Source organism: Hipposideros armiger, unplaced genomic scaffold (genome assembly GCF_001890085.2).
Source record: "Hipposideros armiger isolate ML-2016 unplaced genomic scaffold, ASM189008v1 scaffold_832, whole genome shotgun sequence".
Lineage (NCBI taxonomy): Eukaryota > Metazoa > Chordata > Mammalia > Chiroptera > Hipposideridae > Hipposideros > Hipposideros armiger.
Window position 1 is genome coordinate 228,378 of NW_017732182.1, and position 25,637 is coordinate 254,014.

Below are 25,637 nucleotides of genomic sequence, written 5' to 3' on the forward strand. Positions count from 1 at the left end.
TAAGTTCAAGTGGCAACAGTTTATAGATGGGCAATTTGTATAACTCATGAATCCCCTGGGATTCTGCATGAGATGATTTTGTGTCTGAACTACATGAAACTAAAAGCAATTTGGGCACATCTTTTAAAAAGTGTTTAAATAAACATCATGATTTACAAACTCTGCCAAGAACTGTCAAAAGAAGCAAGAAACATGAACACTTTTTAATACCAGATGTGAAGCAGTTTCTTCTAGCGTGAAGTCAAAATACATTAGTGACTCAGCACTGTGACAGCTAGTACCCTGGAGATTATCTCTTTAAAGTGCAGAGACAGACTGAGGAAATTAATGATGTTTGTGTGGGATTCAACGGAAATGTCTGCATATAAAATACTGGAATAATATTTCCTAGCAGACAGTCACATTTTCTATAATATAGTAAGAAATGCTAATTTGCCTTTTGAATCTCCCTTTCAGCATTGCCAACTGATGAGCATCAAATACAGTTTGCCTTGTACCAAATGTTTGAATTTTTATAATCATCTTTTTGCTTCCATACCTGGAAGAAAACACACACACACACACACACACACACACACACACACACACTTCAATTAATCTTGATTTTGCATATTTGTGAAAAATTACCTCCCAACACAACTTTAATAGAATATTTTGAATTTTTCCCATCAAGGATTCATACTAGAAAAACATGAAATCCATTTATTTTATTAAAAATAACTTAAATTTAATTAAATTCACAAGATTAATGGTTGGTACTCACTACTGAAGGATTGAAGGTACACTAAAAAAACAAACAAAACAAAGCTCTTACTTTTTGTTCGAGAAATGTGAATTCTGTAAGGTCACTCAATTTACTTCAAATTCTTTTCTTTCTGTTCAGTCCACATACTTCTCTGAGACTGGCTTTTCCACTATGAGTGCTATGAAATCAAAACACAGAGGTTGAGATAGACATTAACCTCTATTGGTGGAATTGTCATTTACCTAACCTAAATTAGATAAATCACCTAGCAAAATGCAAGTTCAACCTGTCACATTAAAAATGTTATCGACATGCACAGCATTGACTCCAAGTGTGCGTGCGTGTAGGCGTTTAGCATGGGCATTGGTACTTCTCTCATAACCTTTGTTTTGTTAAATTACAAGAACAAAAAAAGTTATCATTATAATAATATTTTCTATACTAATTACCCACATGCACAGTTTCAATGAATAATGTGTATATTTTTTGCAACCCTTTTTTTTCCTAATGCTATGTTTAACAAGATTATTAAAATGTGATTTTATGTCTGTTGAGTTTAATAGTAAAATGACTCCAGTTTCATTTCTCTTTTATAATTCATTTTTCTGGCAGTTTTTACATGTATTTTTACATTGTATTATACAAAAGCATATATCACTGACAATTGGAAATTAAAAAGCAAAATTGTCCCTTACCACAGATTTTGACAAACTCCTGCAAAATCCACTCCACATTAAAGATAAGGAAAAGTAGCCAAAGGAAGATTAATAGTTTTTTCACATAAAAATCAACTTGTCTGGTAGCTAGAGGCCCAAAGAAGATTAATAAGTATAAAACTACAAAGTAGGGTTGTCTTTAGTGAAGTCCTATAGTGTGTTAGCTCTTAGCCATCTTGTTAAAAACTTAATCACCAAGAGGAAGACAGAATAAGAGTATCGCTTTAAGATTTGTAGGTGGCAGCAGGCAGGGAGTCATAACTAAAGCAATGGACACAAAATCAAGGGAGAAAAAATGGTTTTGACCAATTGGATATGCTATGCAGAAATCCAGACAAAAATTTTGAGAAATTGAACAGAAGTCTTGTACTTTACCAACTCACTGGCATTATTTCAGAAATGGGGAAACCTCTTTTCTAGTAGTTCCTTTAAAAAAAAATCTGGAGATGTGAATTGGACGTATATGTACATTGTCATTAGCAGGATGAAATTCCCCCAAATTCTAACAACAAAAAAAAATTAACATGGGTATCAGGGAAATGCTGGTTTTGTAATATGAGTTTTGGGGTGTTCCCTCCTCTTCTATTTTTTGGAAGAGTTTGAGAAGGATTGGTGTTAACTTTTCTTTAAACATTTGGTAGAATTCACCAGTGGAACCATTTGGTCATGGGCTTTTCTTGGAGAACTTTTTGATTATTGATTCAATCTTCTTACTCATTATTGGCCCGTTCAGATTTTACATTTCTGTATGATTCAGTCTTAGGAGGGTATGTGTTTCTAGAAATATATCTGTTTCTTCTAGATTGTCCTTTTTGTAGGCATGTTATCGTTCATAGCAGTGTCTTATAATACTTGTATTTCTGTGGTATCAATTGTAATTTCTCTTCCTTCATCTCTACTTCTATTCATTGGTGTTCATTTTATTTTGCTAAGTCTAGTTAAAGATTTGCTAGTTTTACTTATCTTTTCAAAGAACGAACTCTTAATTTTATCTATCTTTTCTGTTGTTTTTCTATTTCCTAGCTCATTATTTCTGCACTAATTATTATTTTGGCTTCCTTCTGCTAAATTTGGGCTTACTTTATTCTTCTTTGTTTCCTTGAGATGTAATGTCAGGCTGTTTATTTGAGATACTTCTTTTTTCGTAATGCAGGCATGCATGGCTCTAGCCTTGTTTTATTGAACTGCTTTTGGCGCATCCCATAAGCTTGTATATGTTATGTTCCATTTTCTTCTGTCTCAAGGTATTTGTTACATCCCTTTGGATTTCTTCTTTCATCAGCTCTTATTTCAGTGTGTGGCTGTCCGCACATTTGTGAATTTTCCAGCTTTCCTCCTGTTACTGCTTTCTGTGGATCGGTTTGGCTCAGCAGATGAACAGAGCCACTGCCTGGGGTCCTTACTTAGGAACTGGAATGTGGTGTGCCCTGAGCACTGGCTGCTGCACTTCTTGTCTATCTGGTCCCCAGTTGTCGAGCCCCACAGACTCTTTCAGTGATCGCCACGAGGCAGGACCAACTGGGCCTCCTGGGAAACATCCCACGATGCTGAGGAAGCTGAAAACCCACCTGGGGCTCTCTGTCCACTGGAGAACCCATAGGCCCAGGGGAGCCATCCCGGTTCAGCGAGTTGCCAGTCTCAGGGAGGGCAACGCACTCAGGGTGCACTCACTCCTCTTATCCTCTCGTTGCTGTTCTCCTTGGTCTCTGGAGTCCACAGGGGGTGCAAGGGTGCTTCAGCCTCACCCCTGCATTCTGGGATTTTCATGACGGTGTCTTGTCTGTGGATTGTTGCTACTTGTTCTTCCTGTGAGAGGGACTGAACTCAGGAATGACCTATCTTTTCTGAGGACTGACTTGTGATACGCTGTAGCTGAGACTCAGGACACAAATCTGGGAGATAGGCTTTCTATTCTAAGTGGCCTGCTGCTTTTCCGGCTGAAATTGCCCAGCATGAGAAGCAGCTCAGGTCCACGAAGCAGAGGCTGGTGGCAGCTCCTTTGATGGAACTAGTGCTGGAGCCAGAGCCAGAACACCTGGTTCTGGTGTCACAGCTGCCACCGAAGGCCACCACTTTCTCTCACTGGCTTTTAGTACAAAACCAATTTCATTCAATTAAGAAAAAAATATACATACTTTTGCTGCTAGTTGCAACTTTTCAATCTGGTTTTCACAGCCTCGTGTTAATATATAAAAAGTAGGTTACATACTACAAAGCCTTGTAAAGTAACAGTTCAGTGACTGTAAGAGATATAATCACCAATAGAAAGTAACCTTGGTTCATGTTGACTGAAGAATTTGGGCAACATGTCATTTAGCCAATAATAATTTGTGCTCAGGAAGGGATGTGTATATCATGACGTCTCTAAATTATTCAATTTAGAAGTAATTTTCATGACTATGAATGATTAAAAACAACAACTAGGAAACCAGATTGTCAGAGTTAATGTTGAGACCTGGGGCCCACCCTCTTCTTTTGCATTAGGCATCCCCATTCTTTAGAGAAAGGGAGAGAGTACTTTCAAGGATGCTTGTTTGACGGCGTCTGAATAGGCCTGTGTCTCCATGCTGAATGGTCCCTAGCTGTGAAGAGTTATCATTAGCATATCAAAAACCTCCCAAAGTATTTGGAAGATCATTTTTCTTTCATCTGTGAGTCTTCTGGGGAAGAGGCTGGTAAGGAGTGTATCCTGGGATATGCGTTTTACTTCAAGGGTACTGAAGTATCACAGGGGGCAGTCAAATGGAAACCTGATGACTTGTATCCAGAGGACCCTGCCAGCAAGATAACCCTATGGTTTCAAGAAACGTGAGAGATGATGATAAAGAAGACATTTTCAATCTAGTTTGTTGTTAGAATCTATATCTATATCTATATCTATATCTATATCTATATCTATATCTATATTTTATCTATCTATATCTATCTATCTATCTATCTATCTATCTATATATATATATATATATATATATATATATATATGTCTTGAGAGAGGATCAACATTTTGTCTGGACTTAATTAGAAATTGTACATTTGTAACCTTCCAATTCACAGTGTGCCCTCAGGAATTCAGCCAGGACAGCCCTCTCCACGCCCAGCCTCTTCTCCGGACGTCGCTTTTCTTCTCTTGCTCGTGCTGTAACATGGCTTACCCTGGAGGACGTTTCTTCCTGAGGCTTCCTCCACGTGCTGGCTATGCTCTCTTCTACTTCCTTCTCATTGGTTTGCAAGGTGGACGAGGTGTCCGGTGGGCTTCGTTTTCGCCTTCTATACAGTTACCCTCCCTTCTCTCCCAAAGCACCCAGTGTGTCCACTGCACCATTCATTCATCATCCACCTGAGTCGCCCTCCACTCCACCTCCTTCCTGAAGAGTCCACCTCCTGACTCACTGTTATTCTCTCAACACTTCTGTCATTGTTTGTAAGTTCAGTATCCATCAAATGCCCTAGTTTGCTTGCAACAATTCCAGAATTAATAGAAATTTTAAATATTATTTTCAATTCTCTTTTAATTTCATAATTATACCAGATAGGTGATATACCTTTTGATCACCTTGCACCTACGTGGATGTTCCTTCTGACATTCTGGGCTCTTAGCTTCTCAGTGTCCTGATCTCAAATAAACAGATGTCTTTATTCAGTCGCTTTCTCTATCATACACTAGATCGGTGACTCTCAGTATATGCCCCATCCCGAGGCGCCCTCATAGGCTTTCAGAGGACCTGTGAGGTAAAAACTATTTTCATAGTAACATAAAGAAATGATTGTTCTTTTTAACTTTCATTTATTCACAAGTGTACAGTGGAGTTTTCCAGAAGCTAAGCACATTATGTAATCCAGAAGCAGATATGGAAATCCAGCTGTCTTCTGATAAGTCAAATATTTGTGAGATTTGTAAAAATGTAAAGCGGTAACACTCTCATCGTTTTGGAAAAATATAGTTATTTTTCTGTGAGACAATATAGTTTTTATCTGAGAATGATGCTATGCTGTATCGTGCTGTCATGGGCTTACTGCTGCCATTTAAAAATAAATGTTGAATATCTTAAATATTGACAGCACACATGTAAAACAAAGTTTTGTGAGCACTCATTAATTTTTAAGAGTGCAAAATGTTCCCAAGCGAAAAAAAAATTTAGAACTGCTGCTCTGGATTTGATTGTTCACAGTAAATTCAATACCTCAATAATCTCAATTCCACGAACCCATCCTCAGAGCATCATGTCCTCTCTTACCCGCGAGCACGTCCACAGTCTGTGGTGCCACCAGAACCTAAAATCCTTTATAATGAAGTCTTCTAGGTCCCTCATTTCCTCATAAGCCTCTTTACTCTCTGCAATCAGTCCCCTACCTACAACTAACTCCTCTCACACTCTGCTCTCCTGTCATCTCACAATGAAACAACCACAGTCTGGTCAATCCAACTTTCTATTTTTTCCACACCTGCATGGGTGCAGGTGAACAAAGCTGGGAGCAACGGGGTCTCTTATTTTAAGCGCAGAGCCATGACCGGCAAGGGAACCTGGAGGGCTCTTGACAAAGCTACATCCCCTGTATGCCTTCACTCAACTGGATGACAGTTTTACACCTTCTTTTCTCTCCTTCAACCTCCAACAACTGTCCCTCAAGCTGTATTCCCAGGCATTGACCTTGCTAGCTACGGCACAAAGCAAACAGAAGTAGCCAGAGAGATAAGTAGAATGCATACTGTATTCAAAATGCTGTTAACTTAGGACTGTATGAGCAGTAAATTCATGTTGCAAGAATGAATATAAAAAAAACCAACATAGTTTAGGCAAACAAAAATTGAGAAAATATTAATATATACATAAAATAGGAAAAAAATACAGAAGAAAGGCTTGAGCAACTTGATGGATTAGAAAGAAAAAAGTAAACATATGGATAAATATAAACAAACACGGTATGTAAAATAGTAATCTTCACTTTTCATTTTTCTATAATAAGCCTCAAAATAATAGGAATAGGGTGTATTGCTTCTAAACTAGTAAAAGGGATGGAGGGACAATCATTTCAAAATCATTTAAGACAAGAGAAAATTAAAAAGGAATATAGTAAGAGATACAAACAGAAAGGACATACTATTAAAAGTAAATCCAAACATACCAATAATCACAATCAATATAAATAGATTAAACACTCTGGATAATAAATGACAATGGTTGTTAGGATACGAATAAAAATTCAGCTATATTTTATTTACAAGATGTGTATTGTATTCTACACACAAAAAGCAAAAAAAATGTTTGAAAATATTAGGATGAAAAATTACATGCCAGGCTAATACTAAACAAAAATAATAAAGGGAAAATGTGTGTTACCTACTATTACTTAATTTTTTTTTAATTCGAAAGCAATGCTAGAAATAAAGAGGGCCACTACATAAAGGCTCATAAAATTGATAAAATTTATAGTAAATACTAGATTATATACCCCTAATAACATGCGTATGTATCTAATGACATATACCTTATATATACCTTATATATTATATATTGAAAGATTTAAAAAAACTTATATGGATACATGTGTTTTGAATAAGAAAATTGTCAAGCTAGCTCTGGCAGGCATTTTGAGATCATACCCAACAAGTGGAAAATATCCATTATCTTGCAGAATACATGGAGCGTTTATGAAAATTTAACAGCTACCAGTCCATATCCAGACAGAGAGCCTTACATTTCACAAAATCAGTGCCATACCATCCATAGTTTCTGAATCCAACATATTGAAGATAAAAAGTGACAACAGGAGATAACTTGGAGAAACCCTACAAATACACAAATTAGTACTCATACTCAGATAAGAGATCATACTGGAATTCAGAAAATACTTAGAAGGAATAATGGAAAAACTACATATTAAAATGTGTGGATACAAGCAACATAGTTTTAGAAGTAAACTGATAGCTTTAAATGAACATAGTGGAAAAAAATAGTATTTTAACATGAGCATGGAAAGCAAAACAAAACAAAACAGAGTCTGACATCCGGGAGCTGGCCTGCTGCCCTCAGCCAGGCCTGGTGTCCTCCTGTTGAACATAAATAATTTGAAAGAACAAAGCCACTCTGTGACTGTGATCGATCCAGACAACAGTGGGACCACTCCCTAGTCATGTCTGGATACAGAAAAAAACATAAACACTTTCCAAACCACAGAATACTTCACATCCCTCTCTCCCAGCTAATGAGTGGTGATTACTCCTTTACCAAATAGAGATTCAGCCTCTCTACTCTTCCCTCCATCTAGATAAGATTTATCCGGATACCCAATCTTTTAATACCCACTTTCTGACAACAGCTAATTCAGAGCAAAGTTATACTATTTAAATCCCTCTTACTATAAAAAACAGTAAATTCAGTTTGTTCCTGGTGGGTTTTGGCAGTGGACATGGGCAAAAAAATAATAGGCCATATAATTAAAGCTACAAAACACAATAGCAAATCAGAGAAAATCAATCAAATAGAATGAAGGAAATATGTAAGATCAGGAGTGAAAGTTATGTAATAACAAATAAACATAAAATTGTAGGTAGGAACAAAGGGGGAAAAAAGCTAAAAGTTATCTTTGAAAAGACTTACATAAGAGGCAATTTAATTATATGGTCCATTATTATTATTTTGGCAGTGTCCACCAACTAAAAACCACCAGGAACAAGAAATAAGACATACATAGTTGATATTAGGGGTGGAAAAAAAAATGTGTGTGCATGTGTTGGGTGGCGGGGGCGAATTTAGGTCAATAAATGTGAAAAATTAAAAGAAAACGGCAAATTCTTTAAAAACATAACTTGCCAAAATAGGCTTCAAAAAATATAATACATGAGCTAAATAAAATAAGCCTATAGTCATTAAATAAAATTGCATATGTAGTCAAAATGTTCCCACAAAGAAAACCAATGGTCGCTTGGTTTTAAAAATGAGTTGTAACAAATGTTCTCATTTCAATCTTATGCAAACTCTCTAGAGAATATAAGAATATAAAAATAAAACATCTTCAACTTATTTTAGTGAAAGGTATATTGACTTCCAAATTAGACCAGTACAGTATAAGAAAGTCACAATTACAAATGTTGATGGTAAAATCTTAAATTAATTATTAACAAACTCAATCCAGCAACATATACAAATATAATGACTCATTCTCAGGCTGGATTTATCATAACAAACCAAGTTTGGTTTAATCTCAAAAGAAAAAAATATATTTTCATAGACTTCAGATAATAATATTTTCACATGAACAGATAAAAGCAAAGAAATATATGCCTATCACAATAAATGCAGCAAAAGCAATGAATAAATCCCATTATGCACTGATGATAAAAAGTTACTTATCAAAGTCGGAATGGAAGGGAACACCATGTCTTGATAAGGTGAGTCTGTGAAATACACACAGCATCTGTTTGCTCAGCAGTGAAACCTGGAAGCTCTCCACCCATGTTAGGACCAGTACAAGAGCACTCACTATGCCCAAACCCATTCAGTATTTTAAAGGAGGGTCTAACAAATGCAGTAAGAATATTAAAAAGGTATAAGATTAAAAGGAAGGAAATACAATGATCATTAATTACAGATTGCAAAACCATCTATATAAGTATTTCCAAAGAATTTACAGGTAAATTATTAAATTAGTAAGAGGAAATAATGAGGTCCCTGATACAATATAAATAACATAAAAATCCGCTGCATTTTCTATATACTAGCAACAGTTAGAACATGTAATTAAAATAAATGTCATTCACTATATAGATAGAGAGAGAGAGAGAGAGAGAGAGAGAGAGAGAGAGAGATAAAGTGCCCAGACTTCAATCTATTAAAGGATTAACAAGTATTATATAAAAGGAGAGACATATCAGGCTCATGAATAGGGACTAGTTAATATAAAGAGGTCAATCCTCCCAAAATTGATGTAATGCATTTACAATTAACATGTATTGTTGTTTGTTTGCTTTGAGAAACTGAAAACTAAGTCTAAAATGCATATGAAAGAACAAAGGCTTAAGAAAATCTAAGACAAAATGAGGAAAAAGACAATAAAAAGGCTTGCCATGCCAGATTTCCAGGCTCACAGAAAGACTACAGAAGTGTGGCATTGTGATTGGCATAATCAAATTTGCCAGTGGAATAAAGAAGGGATCTCAGAAATAGGCTCCCACAGACTAGAAGGACCTGACATGCAGAGAGAGCAGGGGAGGAAGTGGGAAAGATAAGGGCTTTCCATCTTTTCAGTCCAGGGTAACAGGTTATTCATACAGAAAAACAAACAAACAAACACATCTCAGAATCAACACAACAATTAAAGTAAAGCAGATCAAATATTTAAATATAAAGACAAAATCTGTGGTAGGTAAGACTCTAAAATGACCCCAGTCTTTACACCTCCTGGAGTTCACGTAATCCCTTCCTCTTGGGTGTGTGCTGGGACCTGTGACTTGCTTCTAACCCAAGCTGATGGCTGGCTGTTCCTTCCATGGTTACTCGACATCGTTAGCAGTTTCTTCACCGATTCCCTCCCATCCTGGCTTTCATGAAGTAAACTTCCCTATGGAGAAGCGCACCTGGCAAGTGCCTGAGGGTGGTCTCCAGCCAATAACCAGCAAAGAACTGAGGCTTTCAGTCCAACAACCCACCAAGAACTGAATCCTGCCAACACCCCTGGAGCTTGGAAGCAGACACTTCTCTAGGTGTCAGATGAGATCCCAGTGCCGGCCAGCAATTCTGTGCAGTGTCGTGACAGACCCCGCACAGAGGACCCAGTTAAGCCAGGGAGTCCTAACCCACATGACCTGTGAGATAGTAAATGTGTGCTGTCTTAAGCCATTAAGTTTGTGGTAATTTTGTTATGCAACAACAGACAACTGATAAAAAATTTTAAAAAATGAAAATGTTTAGAAGAAAATAGGGGAGAATGTTTCTAGTGCCAAGACTTTGGGAAAGATTCTTTAATAAGACAAAAAAAACCCCAAAACATATATATATATATATATATATATATATATATATATATATATATATATATAGAGAGAGAGAGAGAGAGAGAGAGAGAGAGAGAGAGAGANAGAGAGAGAGAGAGAGAGAGAGAGAGAGAGAGAGAGTAAAGGAAAATACTGACATATTTGCTTACATTCAAATTAAGGACACCTGTGTATCAAAATATATAACAAATGTGATAGCACAAATATCATGAAAATATAAGCCAAACATTTATTCACAATACATATAAGCAAATAAGGACTAGTGTTATTAATATACAGCAAACTTCAATGAATTGATAAGAAAAAAATGAACTCAGTAAGAAATGTATAAAAGATATGAACATGTATTTCATGTCACAAAAGACACACAGATGGAAAAAAATAAGGACTACTCTGTGTGTGTGTGTAAAATATGAAGTCTAAAAATGGCAAGTACTAGAGAAAATCTGGAGCAACAGAATCTTGTCTATAATGGCTAGAGTGTCAATTAGTACAGACAGTCAGGAAAAATAATAATTTGGCATTATCTAGAAGAGTTGAGGATGTGCTTTCAGCCCTGGATATGAGAATTTTTTATATAAAGTTAGAATTTTCAAAAATTAGAAATATTCCCCAAATCCATCAAGAGGATAGAAGATAAACAAAGTATGTTATGTTCAGGTAATGGCATATACATATAATGGAACACTACCATGTTGAGAATAAGTCATCTTCACCTTCAAGCATCAACATGCAGTAGACAAAATCTTGGGCAAAGGAAAGCAACTTGCACAAGAATATATGCAGTATGTTACTGTTTACATGAAGTTTAAAAACATGCAAACATTGACAATATGTTGATAAGGAGAGAGACGTATGCTGGAGCTATGAAGAAAAGCTAGGGAATGGTAAACATAAAATCCAGGATAAACATTACCTCTGGGGTTGTGGATGCGAACAGAAGCGAATGATAATGGAAGGTCACATGGAAGGCTGAACTACTACTCTTAATTGGGCATTTCTCTGAGTAGGTGGTAGGTATACTCATGTTAATTTTATTAATAGCTGTCATATCCTTTATGCTTTTCACCATATTGTACAGTGTGTGAGTATATGAATTCTGACACTAAATCCCACCTCTGGTCACAGAAACTTATCAATATCATAGAGCAGGGATTCTCACTTCCCAGATAGGATCAACACATTTTTCAGTGTCAACACATTAATGTAACATATTTCACATGTCCATAATACCTACAGTTTGATAAAAGGGGGGCAGCAGAGCGGGCATATGCAAGGATCAACCCAATAGTGTTTTCTGATTTGCATACAGTAAGCCACAGCAAGGGTAGAGACAGCAGTGTCCAGGAAAAACCAACCACAGAAAAGGAATTCCTCTCTACCAAAGGGGTGGACCCCACTATCATATGCTTATGGTGCTTGGTCCCAATGCAGAGGTGCATGCTCTTTTGCACTTTTCACTGGAAGGATGACTTTCTGGCTGGAGCCCCTGGAATTTGCTCCTGGGTCCCAGTCTACAGCCGTGGAAAAGAGAGAGCATCCCAACTTACAAAGCACCAACCAGAGGATAAGGTGCTTTTACCCCAACCCAAATTATATGTGAGAATGACATGCAAATCAACAACAAAAAATTCTTCTATATAGATTACTTTATGTTGATATAATCCTGTTAAGTATGGCATTAAGGTGAACAATTGTTATATATTGGGGGTGCCAAAAAGTTGTATACAAGTGGACACTTTAGTCAACATTGCTCAAGTAGTATTTCACCATCATCAGAAATGTCTAGACGCTGATGGTAACCACTCTGAGCACCTCTTGTAACTGCAGAAGTCAGACGTGACTTGTAGTCATCTTTTGTTATCATCAGTGTATATTATTACAATTTTAATGCAGTTTTCCTTTCTTAAAATGTGTATACATTTTTTTGGCACCCTCTGTATATGTAATTTGCATATTCTACCTCTGGTCAGTTTCCACTTACTCCACCACAGCCAGCAGAGAAAATGTAATGTTCACACATACTCTTAGACAAGCTCAGCTTTTATGCATAGTCCATAATAAATAAGTGGAAAAATTAAAATAGGGAAAATACAATGGTTACAATGTAGACATCACAATTATATATCTACGAAATGAAGGTATGAATATAAAGATATGTTTAGTGTTTTTCAAATGGCACTTGTAACAGAATAAAATTTTGAGTAATAGCATCATACTTCAATTCAAAAAGTTCTATATATCAGTAAAACTCAGAAGTAAAACAATATGCTTTGAAAAAACTCACAACGTGGCTCTAGAAATGATGAAGACATTGAAGTTGAAGCAGATGTTTGAATAATTTTTTTCTGGAAATATGAACATAAAAAAGTATCTCCAAATTAATATATTAATTGTATAATTTTGATTGTTCATGTTTGTGCAACTCAATTAATACATTAAAAACTAGAAGGTCTGTCTGGCCTACATATCTTAACTACATATGCTTCAATTATGTGAAAGCTTTTAATATCTTTTCATTGGGAAAATGGTGCATCACATATAATAACAGAATCAAAGGAAACATCTCTATGTATATATATTTCATTAACACTAGAAAATCATAGGTGATCACAAAGCAGAAACCAATATTGTTCTATTAATTTTCACATGACTTTATTTAATCCTTGCATCAACTCTTGAGTTTTACAGATGGGAAAATGAGGACTTAAAATGAAGAAACTTGCCTAGGACCTCACAAATGGTCAGTTATCTACTGAGCTAGGGATTTGCATTGCGTTTTTTCTAATTCCTAAGCTCATATAGTATATAAAAATGTTGTAAATAAAACGTTTTAATAAAAATCTCCTCTTTCAAATTAAGCAAGGAAATGGGGAAAAGGTACAAACAAGGCTTGTGAACCCTCCCTGCCCCCCACCAGTGCAGTCTGTTGATTACACAGAAAACCATATGCCTCTTACAGTGATAGAATTCTGCCAAGTTTTTATGTGTGTACACAGCATGTACCTCTCTGCTTGTGTTTAACAGTGGGATATTTTAGATAGTTTTATAGATAATGGTGGGTAAAAGATAAAGTAATAACTGAGTGTGTGTATATTTCAGTGTATTTTGGTAACTCTAGGGAGAAATAACCCCAAGTTCATTGGTGCACACACGCCAACTGCAAGTGTGCTGTGTTCTAGTTAGCATTTAATTAGTTGGGGCACTCAGGTTAGTGTCTGAAAATGAAGAGTAAAAACCTATTTTGTTTGTGTGCAGTTAACTTTAATTAACTGCTTCTTTATATGCATTTGTCTTTTCATGGGTATCTTATGAAAGCAATTTCATCCTTTCTTGGTTGTATTATGTATTCTTATACATATAAATAAATCCCCCTTTTAAGTTTTGTGATATATCACATTAAGGAATCAAATTAAAATGGATCAATATAGGTAAAATAGCCATATTTTAAAAGTCCAGGAACTTTAAACGTATCTACAACAAAATTAATCTTTTGGAACAAGGCACAGAGATAAATGAAAACATAATTAAAACAGTAAATACCAATAAAATTGGGCAGTGATCTTTCATTGCAGTACGACAGGGTTTAGACCATTATTTGCATTATGCAATGGACAAGGTAGGAAGTGTCTTATGCGTCGCTCATAGAAGGTGCCAGATTTTAATGCAGGGATTCAAGATTGCATATTGCTCACTTACAAAATGAGAAATTGAGTGATGGAAGCTGAACTGACTTCCAAAAAGAGAAACGGCGAGAGCGCATCATGGATGTCACATGTGCATGAATGTTTGTCTCCTTAAATCATTAAGAACAGTGTACATATCGCAAGTTTGTAGAGAGGGAGACCAATGGAAGAACACCACACATCTAGGACATTTGAAAACCTGACATACTTGCGTGAAATTCAACATCAGTGTTAATACACTAAAAAAAAAAGAAAGAAAGAAAAAAAATTACATTTCTTCTCAAGAGAGTCAGAGCAATACAGGAATAGTTTAAAGAAAATAGAAAGCAATTGCAATGTACTATGAAGATGTGCTCAGATTATAATTTATCCTTTTTCCCAAGTTTTAAATGCACTGAATTTCAGAGATGATCGAGTGGTTCACACAATAATTAACACAGTTGTTACAGGAATGATTGTCCCGTGCACCTTACTTCCTGTGTTCAGCTGTAGATCCCCAGTTCCGCTTTCCATCCTTCTGTCCACCCTTCTTTCCTTTCCTCCCCTCTTTCCCACCTCCCCTCCCTCTCTCCTTCCTTCCCTTCCTTCTGGTATCCTTTACATGTTTGGGAAGAGAACAACAGATCTTTTTTTTTTCCTAAAATGAATTCTAATTGAGTATTTGTCACAGATTTGACAAAAGTATTCAATTCCACTTGGTGGCAGCCCTTTGTGCTGGGACGACCATGACACGCAGCATAGAACCTGTCCCTTCGCAGTCCCCGCTAGACAGCTGGCTCCTTGGAGGTAGGGGGCTCCTGTGTGTTCTGCTCACCATCGCATTCCCAGTACTCATAGCTGTGCCTGGTAATGCGCATGTGGAAGGGACGGAGAGGAGGCAGTGCCAGTGGCCAGCTGGAGCCCGGGTGAAGTAGGGGTTTCCGTCTTCCTGTCATCATTAGCAATGACCAGCAGGCACACCACTCAGACCACGTGCTCTTCAGGGCACCCCTTGATATTCAATTACAGACCAAATGTCTTTGTTAGAAATGTGCTGGGGTAGTTTAGTGAGTGGGGATGGGGAGATAGCAAGGGTCAGTGATTGTGTTCTATTTGCATTTCTCTTTAGGAAATTGATAGGACGTGCTATGACAACTATAGGGCCAACACCTAATTAAGAAAAAAATAAGCGATCTCTTCCTAAATTTACCAAAAACTCCCTCTAACTTGGTAAACTTCTTCCTTTTCTCATAACCACCGCTTCAAAAATAAGTAAATAAACCATGTCTACTATAGAACAGATAATGCTTTCCAGTGCCTTTTGTCCAGTGGTAATCACAAGCTACCACACCCCTCCTTAGTCTTCTTGATCAATTCCTACTAATTTTGCAATCTCTAGAGAGATCGCCAATTCCACAGGGAAAGGTCTTAGTCAACCAATTTTTGTGTTCTTCCTTCATGCTAATCAACACCTCAACATACCCCAAAAGTACGGGGAGTACGTGAATTGGTGGATGAATTGTAAGTCTGCTCAAAATTCTTTCACAAAAGCACATTTCCTGTAGAGATAATAAGGGTTTCAAATTGATCTGTAAAATAACTACCATACAGAGTTCTTGTGAGGATTGTAATGAGATACACAAAAACTTGTGTTTCGTGTGTAGCATATATTGAGACTAATTTGTGATAGCTCTTTCTTAAAAAAAAAAATTCTTCACTGCGCCAATCTCATGCATCACCTACTTGGAATATCTCAAGCAACCTGCATGAACCTTCTTTTTAGGGATATCAGGGTTGAATGGAGACCTTCCCTCCCAGTGGCAGGGGGGGCAGGCACAGAGCACAGCACATAGTGCGGGATGCTCTTGCCATTTAGTAAGAGGGGATGATGTATGTAGAAGAATGAAATGGACCAAGTGCATGTCAGCAACAGGACTAGAAATTCAAATAGGAAGGCAGAGGCAAACCTTACCCAGCCCTAGAGGTGGAAGTTTAGTGGCTGAAATTGGGGGACTGCATGTTAATATTCATTTTGCCCCACATTCCCCATCTTCTGCCTTCTGGGCTCCACACAAAATCCTAACGCAGTCACCCAAAGACCTAAAAAAGAGGGCTATTACAAATTCTCCAACTATAGCCAAGTTGCTTTTAGATTTTTATTGATTTATGAATAGAGGAGTCTTGTTATACATATAGTTCCAATAAACTAGTTTATGATTGTCGGTAGATGGTTTCTTTGTGGCATAACTGGAAAGGGTTAAAAAAAACAAAAACCTCCATTGTTTGGAAGCCTTAGGTGAACCTATCTTTAGAAACAGCATCAATTAAACATGTTGCTGGGACTAAATACATCATAAGCTCATACAAATTATAGCTCAAGTATTTACAAGTTAGAGAACGTTAGAATTTATTGAAGCTCCTATCTTTTGTGCAAAAAAAATTACTCATTTAGTTCTTAAAATATTATTTGGATTTTTCTTCCAACATGAAGGGAAATACTAGTCAAGTACTGAAAAAAAATGGCCTTAGCAGCTATTTTTAGAGTAAACATACTTTGGTCATTAAAATAAGCAGTAAATAGCTCACAGGTTAAATTCCTGGATCTATCTTCGACTATTAAGCCCCCTTTCCTCTAGAAGTGGTGTTAAAACATACTGCCTTCTATTAAGTTTTCCCTAAGATAATCAGTGAATATTCTTCTAATTATCAGTTAGTCAAGCCAATCAAACATGGCAATTTAAAAACTGTTGTTCATATCTACTCAGATGTGATATACTTTATGCATCAAGAATGTCTAGGATCTATTTTGATGCATCAAAACCTCCGCTGATAAGGGGTGCCAATCAAAACTAAGTGGCAGAGAGGAGGGGTGATATTTCAAAACATACTCGTGTGTGGACAGGTTCTTTTTTTATATATATATTTGCTGAGGGTGGATCGTCTGCCATGCCTTGAGGATTTGACATAATTATCCCATTCTTGCCAGACATTTACTAATGCTTCTCTTTCAAAACAGCCAGCTAATCAAATGTCTAATGCATGGGCTCCAGGATTAACGTGTGTGTATTCTTGTGTCATCTCCTTAAAACATGTTCCTCTCCATGTTTCTATAAATTAAAGCATATTTATAGATTGATCTTCCTTCTCCTGAACAGATTCTCCCATTTCCTATCTTTCCTGAAATTTCCATTACAGTAAATCCAACTCTGGATATGGCCTATTTCATCCTGAGTGAGTAACCCGCATTATTTCACCTTTGAAAACCAGGTTACTACCACTCTAGTTACTTGTGTTACTTTTGTCCACAAACTGAACACATTCTTTCAAAGTCTCAAGATTTAAATGCCCTTATTTTAATAGAAGCTTTTATCCCAATGGGGCCTAAGTTTGGGGAAGTTAATGAAGAAATGGATTGATTTTACAGACAGGACGTTTTATAAGCGTTTCCTTTAAAAGTGTCACATCCTGATCATCGTTGCTTTACTTTCAAGATCAGTGGAGTTTCTTCAAATTTTTCATAGGATAATACCCTAAGAGTATAGTACCTGGATGTTACAGGAGGGCCAGTCACCTTAGATGTTGAGGGGACAGTGGGGGGGACCCAAGTATGACATATGCATGCATGTGTGGTGGCTATGCCATCTCTCACCCACGGAGACCATCTCTCACAGAGGAATCTGTGAATAGGTCTTCTCCTCTGGCAAACTTTCCCTTGGGATGGCAGTGGGGGAGTAGAGATGGAGGAAATTCGATATTGCCATGTGGGGGGTGCAAGTTAGGATACCCTGTGCAGGTCACTTCGTTAAGCGTGTCCCCTTCTTTAGCTATCAATAATAACATGTTCCCATATTCATTCACAGAACTTCTTTGTCATTTTCCCTACCTCTCCCCCAATTCCTCCACATACTCAACCTGGCTCTTATCGGCCTGTGGGCATGTTTCTGTACAATTTTAAAAGAGAAGCAGTGGTATAGCTCCTGCTTTCTTCTTGGTTACCTGCACACATGGCTAATTCTTACCTTGGTCAGACCTAATACTCTGCCACCCCAAAGCCTTTTTATTGGATCTCATTCAAGATCACACATCCTGGGAATTGAAAGCAAACACGGAGCCTCTGACCAATAATGGAAATAGTGTTATCACCCACGGAGCAATTGTACACGCTTGTTGATAACCCTGAGATAGGAAGAACCATCTTCCTTGAAAATTAACAGTGTAGATTCAGGTGTTCAGTTGCCCTCTCAACCTATATTAATATGATTAGCATTCATTTTGACACTGTAGAGAGAAAGCAGTGAGAGCTCTGTGAAGAAGCAGATATTGGGGAGGAGGAACTGTCTGTATTCACATCAGAATGGGGGGGAAAATGACAGCCAAGTTAGGTTTAACTGGAATGTAACATATCCACAGCTTTATCACTCTACAGGCACGTTTTTGACACGATAACAAACTACTGAGAAAGAACCACTTTTATCTAGGTCAGAATGACAGACTCCCAAGTGTTAGAGAGCTTGGGGGAACGACAGTTTGAAACATCAGGAGGACTGCAATCTGTACAGAGATTTTCATCAAGTCTCGACACTGCCTAATGGTTTTCATCCAATACACTGTAATTACTCCACTGGCTTCTAATGGGGTAGCATTTTGATTTCAGAGCCGACCAAAAGAAAATGAGCCACATTTTATGACGACTACATGTATAATAAGATGCAGATGGCAAAGGAAACAGATGCCTCTGACATCATCTCCCATTTGCGTTCAACTTTTGCAGACACTGGCAGTCTGTGGCAGTCTCATTCAAAGGGAGGCAAGATAAGTCAGGCAGTTTTCCAATTCCGATTCCAGTCTAAAAAAACACTGGCAGAAGGGGCAGCGCTTCCTTTGAGTCATACAGTGATAGTTCCACAAAAAGAAATTGGATTCTGAGTCTGTGCCAGGCTTTCATGCAAACTGCATCATCGGAGGGGGAAAAAATCCCCACAAATATTGGGAGTTCAGCAATTACTAACTACGGATTGTTTTGCGTGGCAGTGAAAGAAAGGAGAGTGGGAGTGGTGTGAGGGTGAGCAGCTGTAGGTTCGAGGCAAAAAAGAGCAGGGAGAGTTTTAAACAGACAAGCAGGTTGAAAATGTCTCCACCAGCCCTCGGGACACAGATTATTTAAAGACTATTTTCTTATTCCTTCAAAGCGGAAAACGTTAAGGAGGGTTTTCAGGTCACTTGCAAGAAAAAAAAAAATCCCGTCTGTATTCTCAAGTGTATTTTCCAGAAGGAATCCTATAGTTCTGAGTTCTGATAGGAGCTTTCACTATTTCCCCAGTGATATCACTGAACACTATACACGGTGAAGGGTTTTTTTGTTTGTTTTTTGTGGGGTTTTTTTGGTGCAGGGTAAACGTATTAGAACTTTTTGAAAAGGAACTTTTGTAGTCCATCTTGAAAGCAAGAGGTGCTTGGGCGAAGCAACAATGGCAAGGACTTTAGCAGTGTTTGAGGTTCCAAGAGAGATCAGCAAAGTTGCAGATGAAAGCTGGAGTGAGACAAACACCTTTCAAACCTCCCTAGTTCCCCTGACCACAATATAACTTCATCTACACCTCTGTAGAGGGAACATATTAGCAGAAAAAAAAATTCAGAAACAAAGGTAAGGAAAAGTGGTGCCATAAAAATTAATCCTGCTAGGCCAACTATGGTGCCTATTTTTAAAATAATCTCTCTGAGCAAGTAACACACACACACACACACACACACACGCACACACACACGCACACAGAGTACGAGAATAAACACACTCTTCTAATTCATGGCCACCAACTGGGTTGGGAAGCATTTAGTGCAAATCTCTGCTGACCTGCAGCATTTAGTCTCTAAACTTTGGATATCCTAGACGGTCCATCAGTGTCCAGCAGATGTTTTCAATCAGGTGAATTTCATCTCTAGGCAAGTTCTGTTTCCAAACATTAGTATTACTTGGTGATATCTCCCCTTCGTAGGGAAGATAGAAAAGGTTCGTGGAGGTGGCAAACAATATTTGGTTTAAACTAGCCGGAGACAAAGGAATTCCAAGAAAGGCAAAAATCCTTTCAGTGGTTTTCTGAGGAAAATGCACAATGTCTTCAAACTTGATCAGGTGGTAGCTGGTAGGCAGCAACTCCGCATTTACTCTCAGGGCTGCTGCTGTGTTTGCCAGCCACAAATGAGACAACAGCGAGACCGCGTCTGACTTGGATTTGGATAATTCTTTCCTTAACGATTCATATTCTGGAGCGTAGCCCGCATTCAAGCTACATCTGCCTTTCCCTCCGTCTACTTTGAACAGTTTGGCTAAGTGCCCTGGTACATTCTTCAGAGAGTACAGGCTTGGTTTACTGCTGTACAGCATTGAATAAATCCATGCCCGAGGGTCCCTGACGATGTACATTGCCCTCAGCGAGGCTCCCAAGACTTCCTGAAAAAAATGAAGCTTTAAGGTCCAGCTCCCGCTGCTTAAGCTGAGCACAGGCCGGGCGCTCGGGTAGTAAACCAGGTGTCTCCTCAAAGCCCTGATATATTCAGCATCTCTATCAAAGGCGCCTTTCATTCTACTTCTTTTTTCTGGCAAAGACTCTCTCCTTTTCAGTTTCCTTTTTTTGTCCTTATTCACTGTAAAATATTGGGCCAGTTTGCCCCGACTGGGTTCATGCAGATGGATGTTCTGCAAATGCAGTTTAGTGTCATGGACTAAGGACTGTAACCAGCCTCGCAGCAAACGGAAGTGCACACTGCGGATATCCGGTGCCTTCCATTCGCAAGCGTCTACAAACGAGTCGATCTCAAGTTCAGTTTCAGGGAGATCCATGTAGGCTGTGGGAACCCTGATGTAGAGGAAATCGCTACTGTTGAAAAAAAGTTGTTTGAGAATTTCAGCTCCTGAACCAGGAAGTGAGGTAATGACAACATTGGGGAGGTCGATGCGGTGCCCTTGGGGAGATGAAGACTCGGTGCTGGGCTCGGCCTCCGTCCTTGCCCATTTTGCACAGATGGGCTGAGTACAAGTGCTCCATACATCCAGCAGCTCAATAAACCACAAGGCAATAACAAGAATGAGGATCCATCGCATCAGCTTTCTAAAAGACAGGTAAAACCGCCACTGAAAAGTTAAAATCACCAAGCTAATGCACAAAATCAAGCCAATCGCTATATTAAATTTAAATCCGAAGGGAAAAATGACTCTGTCATGTCTTACGGGCTGTGCTATTGCTTGAGTGCCCAAACCAAATTGGGTTATTTGGCCCTGACCAGCCACATGGGCAAAGCCACCAAATCCCAGGTAGTTGAACCTTGTGTTCAGGTTGTGATAGTCAGTGACGATGGAAACCACGTGTTCAGTATTATTGACATTGAGCGAAATCTGAAGTCCAGAGTTGGAATTGTCGGTAAATCTGCAGCTGGAAACATTGACATAGGGCCCATAAAAGACATACGCGATTCTTGTGAGCGTGGACTCCATCTGAAAGGTAACGTTCACAAATTGAGTCCACCGCTTTTTAAATTCAGCGGCTTGCTCTGCTTCCTGTATGCTAGCCGCGGGGCTGCTGCCACGATGATCAAACCAAAACATTTTGTAGTGTGCATCCCACACGTCCATCATGGCGCCATTATACCTGTTCATAAACCTGTAGGGGATGTACTTAAAGTCAATATCCAGATTATGAAAGAAGGCACTGACAGACTTTATTGGGGAATCGTCTTGCCTCTCAATGTGATCAACCACCAGCAAAGTCTGAGAGTTTAAGAGAAGCAGCGCGCGGTACACGCTCTTCAGCTTCATGGCTGAAGAGTAAGCGGAGACGGCCTCCCCGCTCACAAATATCATGTCCCCGTGTTGAGAGGCAGTGATGATTTCCCCTGCGGCGTCCCCAACCTCCTCACTGGTCCACTTGAGCCACTGTGCACACTCTCCCAGCTGACCTTCCCAGGGCTTATTACACTGGCTTGTGGGCGATGGGGCGAACACCAGCACGTTGTTCAGGTGGCTCAGCTTGGGTCCATAGAGAGCTTCGGACACAAACACTTGTCCGTTGGGGGCAAAAGTAAATGAGTTCTGGTCTGGATGCTCGTGTCCTGGGTTAAAGCTTCTCCACCCATCAATCCAGGAGTACGGCTGGAAGTGGACGATGTCATACACGGCTCGGCCCCCCAGCTTCCCAGACTTGAAAGACACAAAGGTGTTGGTCTGTGTGTTTGGCAACCCAGCCCCGTAGGTGACAACACCCCAGTTGGGGAACGTGTGCATTTTTGCAATACCGTACTCAGAAGGCGGCTGTGGAGTGAGCTGGGGATCGTACCAGATGAATTCAGTGTGCAGAGTACTCCACCTCTGGGCCGTGGAGGGGACCATCGGGCCATCTTTAGGTCGGTGCCTTCTAATTTGCTGAGCCAACCAATTTCCCGCCCCGTTCTTTAAGATGAACTTATCCAAAAACACCAACTGGCTCTCTGGACCATAAAACCAATTATAATTGGAATCTGCTATGCCCACAGTTCTTTGGAAGCCTGGTAAAAGGGTAGCATAATAGAACCAAAAGTGCATTTTTAACCAGTTATTATCCAAGTTGTTGATGTTAAAATGGCGCTGGGCCAGAAAAACATACTGCGTGACTGATTTCGCGGTGTAGCTTCCATAGGCCACACCTTCATCCAAAGAGCCATCGACGATGTGGTTCAGCAGAAACATCGTCTTTTCCATCACATCCACTACGACCTGTTTCCATAAATTCACTTCAGCTCCTTTATCTGCCCCGGTCACCAAGGCCCCGGTGAATAACGCTATCATATTAGTAGCTTGGTGATTATGGAGAAGCTGTTTGCCCCATGAGCGGACCTTGGAATACTCATACATTTCCTCAGTAATCACCCAGATTTTTTCCAGGTATTTTTGTCTTCGATGATCGTCTAAGAAGTTATATAAAAAGTCAAAGGCAGTGGCAAAGCCTGTTAGGGAATGCCCTACTGGAACCTCATCCCCTGGAGCGTTCTCAACGAGCCAGTCTTTGTAGCCAACCATCCTGTCCATATATTCCAAGGCGAAGTCAAAGGCCACTTTGTCGTCTGGGCATAACAAACAGTACAGTGCTAACGGAGGCAGGTTGTTACCGTAGATTTCATTCCACTTGGCAGCAAAATCAGCATGCCTGGGTGGAGGTAGGTAGTACGTCGGGTTGGACAGCATCACTGTCACTGCACTTCTGATAGCTCTAAAAAGATGCAAATGGCTTGTGCGAGACTTTTGTCTCATTGCTGGGATTTCTCCGGCATCAAAATATAAACTTGGATGAAGCATACTTGTCTTCAGCTTTTGGCTGGGTCTGAAATCTTGCACCTTCTGCGTCTTAAACTGATCTAGATCATCTGTGAAAACTGCCCAGTCAGAGTAATTGCTTACAGATTCCTCAAAAGTCGAGAAAGCAAACATCACTAATGCTAAAAATAAGAAATGTCCTGTAAACATTAACGCCATGATCCATCGGGGAGTTCCTTTCCTTAGGCATTCATGTCAAACAGCGTGCTCAATGTGTTTCCCAGCTGCTTCGTATAAAACATACATTTAAGGCCTTGATAAAACAAAGACTATAAATCGCTTATGCTGTGAAATCCAGCTGACATTCGGCTCAGTCAAAGCAAGTACAGTTGCCAAAAAGAGAAAACTTACACTGTTTATCTGTGTCCCCGACACAGTTTTGCTTCCAATAAAACTTCAAGGAATGTTAAAAGCTCTAGCTTTTCCCTATCACACAGCAAACAGTGGTAGAGAGTCAAATATACTATGAATTCAGGATTTACTTCCTTTGCATAAATCTATCTACCATGAAGAGTCAAAACACACATTGTCCGAAGAAGAAAAAGCGCTCCAAAATCCAAATTAAGAAGTCATTCCCAGCACAGGAAACCATGACCTGCACCGTGATCACCATGCATGTACGATGCCCTTGTGTGTGTTTGCCCAGAGAAGGTGAGGAATACTAAAAGTCTTGGGATGGGCTCGGTTGTTATTGCTCTCAACTTTTTATACTTCTTGCTTTCAGAATTCTTTCTTCTTCCATTCTGGGAGAAAAACATCCTCAACAAGTGTTCACAGTCCTCCTTGGTTTTAAAACACTCAAAATCCCTGCCCTTATTCCGAATCTGTCTCTTTCAGGCCTTCTTACTCATCAGCCTATTAGGACCGAAAGAAAGCATTTCCACGTCTCTTCTTTTATCAGCTTCATCTGAACAACTAGAAAAATCGAATCTCTTCAGCCACCTAGGTACTTCTCTTCCAGTCACGAAGTAACCACCAACTGGGAGAGAAAACTCCCCTTTCACCAACAATGACGTCTCTTTTCTGTTCCTTTTTCACGACACTCCTTTCTGGTGGGAGGGAAAAAAAAAAAGAAAGAAATTCTCTGAGGCTACAGGTATGCTGGGAGTGGATATAAACCAATGATTTAAATGTTCTACTTGACGAAATTTCAGAATCACAATGAAATCTGTTAAGTATAATCTAAGTTAGCTCAAGTGATTTTTTTTCTTCATACTTTTAAATGTGCACACACTAGGATAACAGTGAACAGTGGCCGATGACAAGCAGCCACAAGCTCTAACTTTCCCGACATTATTTATTTTTAACTGTGGCTTGCTTTAGTCATTGAAAATGTTTTTATTCAAATACCCTTAACACAGAGATGAGTCCTGCTATCGTTCTTGTTCTTCTGGGTCACAAAAGGCTCAGGGACAAAAAGCAGAAGTTGAAAGGACCTTTTCTAATTCCTGTTGAGGGTTTAGCTTTCAGGGGATCTTTGCAGGGGGGCAGCTAAGACCAATCACTTCTGTCAAAGGAGAAATCACGACTGTGTGTGGGAGCAAAGAAAGGCCGTCCGGCTCTCCTCTGTCACCTGTAGCCACCCTCGCCATCCTGACGAGAAGCCACCAGAGGGAGCTCAGACCCAGACTGAAGGAGCCGCTTCGCCCCTGCCGGTCTGAGGATTGGAAGAACCTACCCAAGTTTCAGTCCTGGACAAGTCTCCTCTCTATGGGAAACAGTAACACTAGGAGTTTCCTGATCCGCCCCGCCTGTTGCATTTTTCCAATGCGCTTCCTACGAGCATGCCGCCCCCGGGCTCCACTCCCCACCCCCGAACTCGGGCTGTGGTCTGGGGACAAGAGACCCCTCAATGGCCAAGTGCACTTACCTTGGGCAGATCCGGACAGGGTCTCCTGGCAGCGGTGGGCCCCAATGATGCGGAGGTGGAGAGTTGGAGAAAACTGCTCTGCACAGGAGGCCGGGCCGGCGGGCCCCCCGCGGGGTGATCCGCGCCCCCAGCCCGGCGCCCCCCCAAGCTCCAACAGGCTGCGGCCCCGCGCTCGGCCCCCGCCCCGCGCCGCGCGGACACGCCCGCCCTCGGGGAGCGCCAGCCGTTCCCGGGCCACGGGAGGCAGATCCGCGCGCGGCAGGCGCTGTCAGGGACGCCGTGTCCAGCGGAGCGCCGGCGTCCCCAAGC

General features: G+C 39.7%; 1 protein-coding gene across 2 annotated transcripts; it reads right to left on the reverse strand.

The window, feature by feature from the left end:
* Positions 1 to 16,260: 16,260 nt before the first annotated feature.
* On the reverse strand, positions 16,261 to 25,470 carry DSEL (dermatan sulfate epimerase like). Of its 2 annotated transcripts, none has more exons than XM_019629245.1 (2): positions 25,329 to 25,470; positions 16,261 to 24,503 (listed from the first exon to the last, which is right to left on the reverse strand). In XM_019629245.1, the coding sequence occupies exon 2, from the start codon at positions 23,615 to 23,617 to the stop codon at positions 19,979 to 19,981; it is 3,639 nt and encodes a 1,212-aa protein (XP_019484790.1). In that variant the 5' UTR covers positions 23,618 to 24,503; positions 25,329 to 25,470; the 3' UTR covers positions 16,261 to 19,978. The 2 variants fall into 2 exon arrangements, with proteins under 2 accessions (XP_019484790.1, XP_019484789.1); XM_019629244.1 differs by having other exon boundaries at positions 16,261 to 24,507.
* Positions 25,471 to 25,637: the final 167 nt, after the last annotated feature.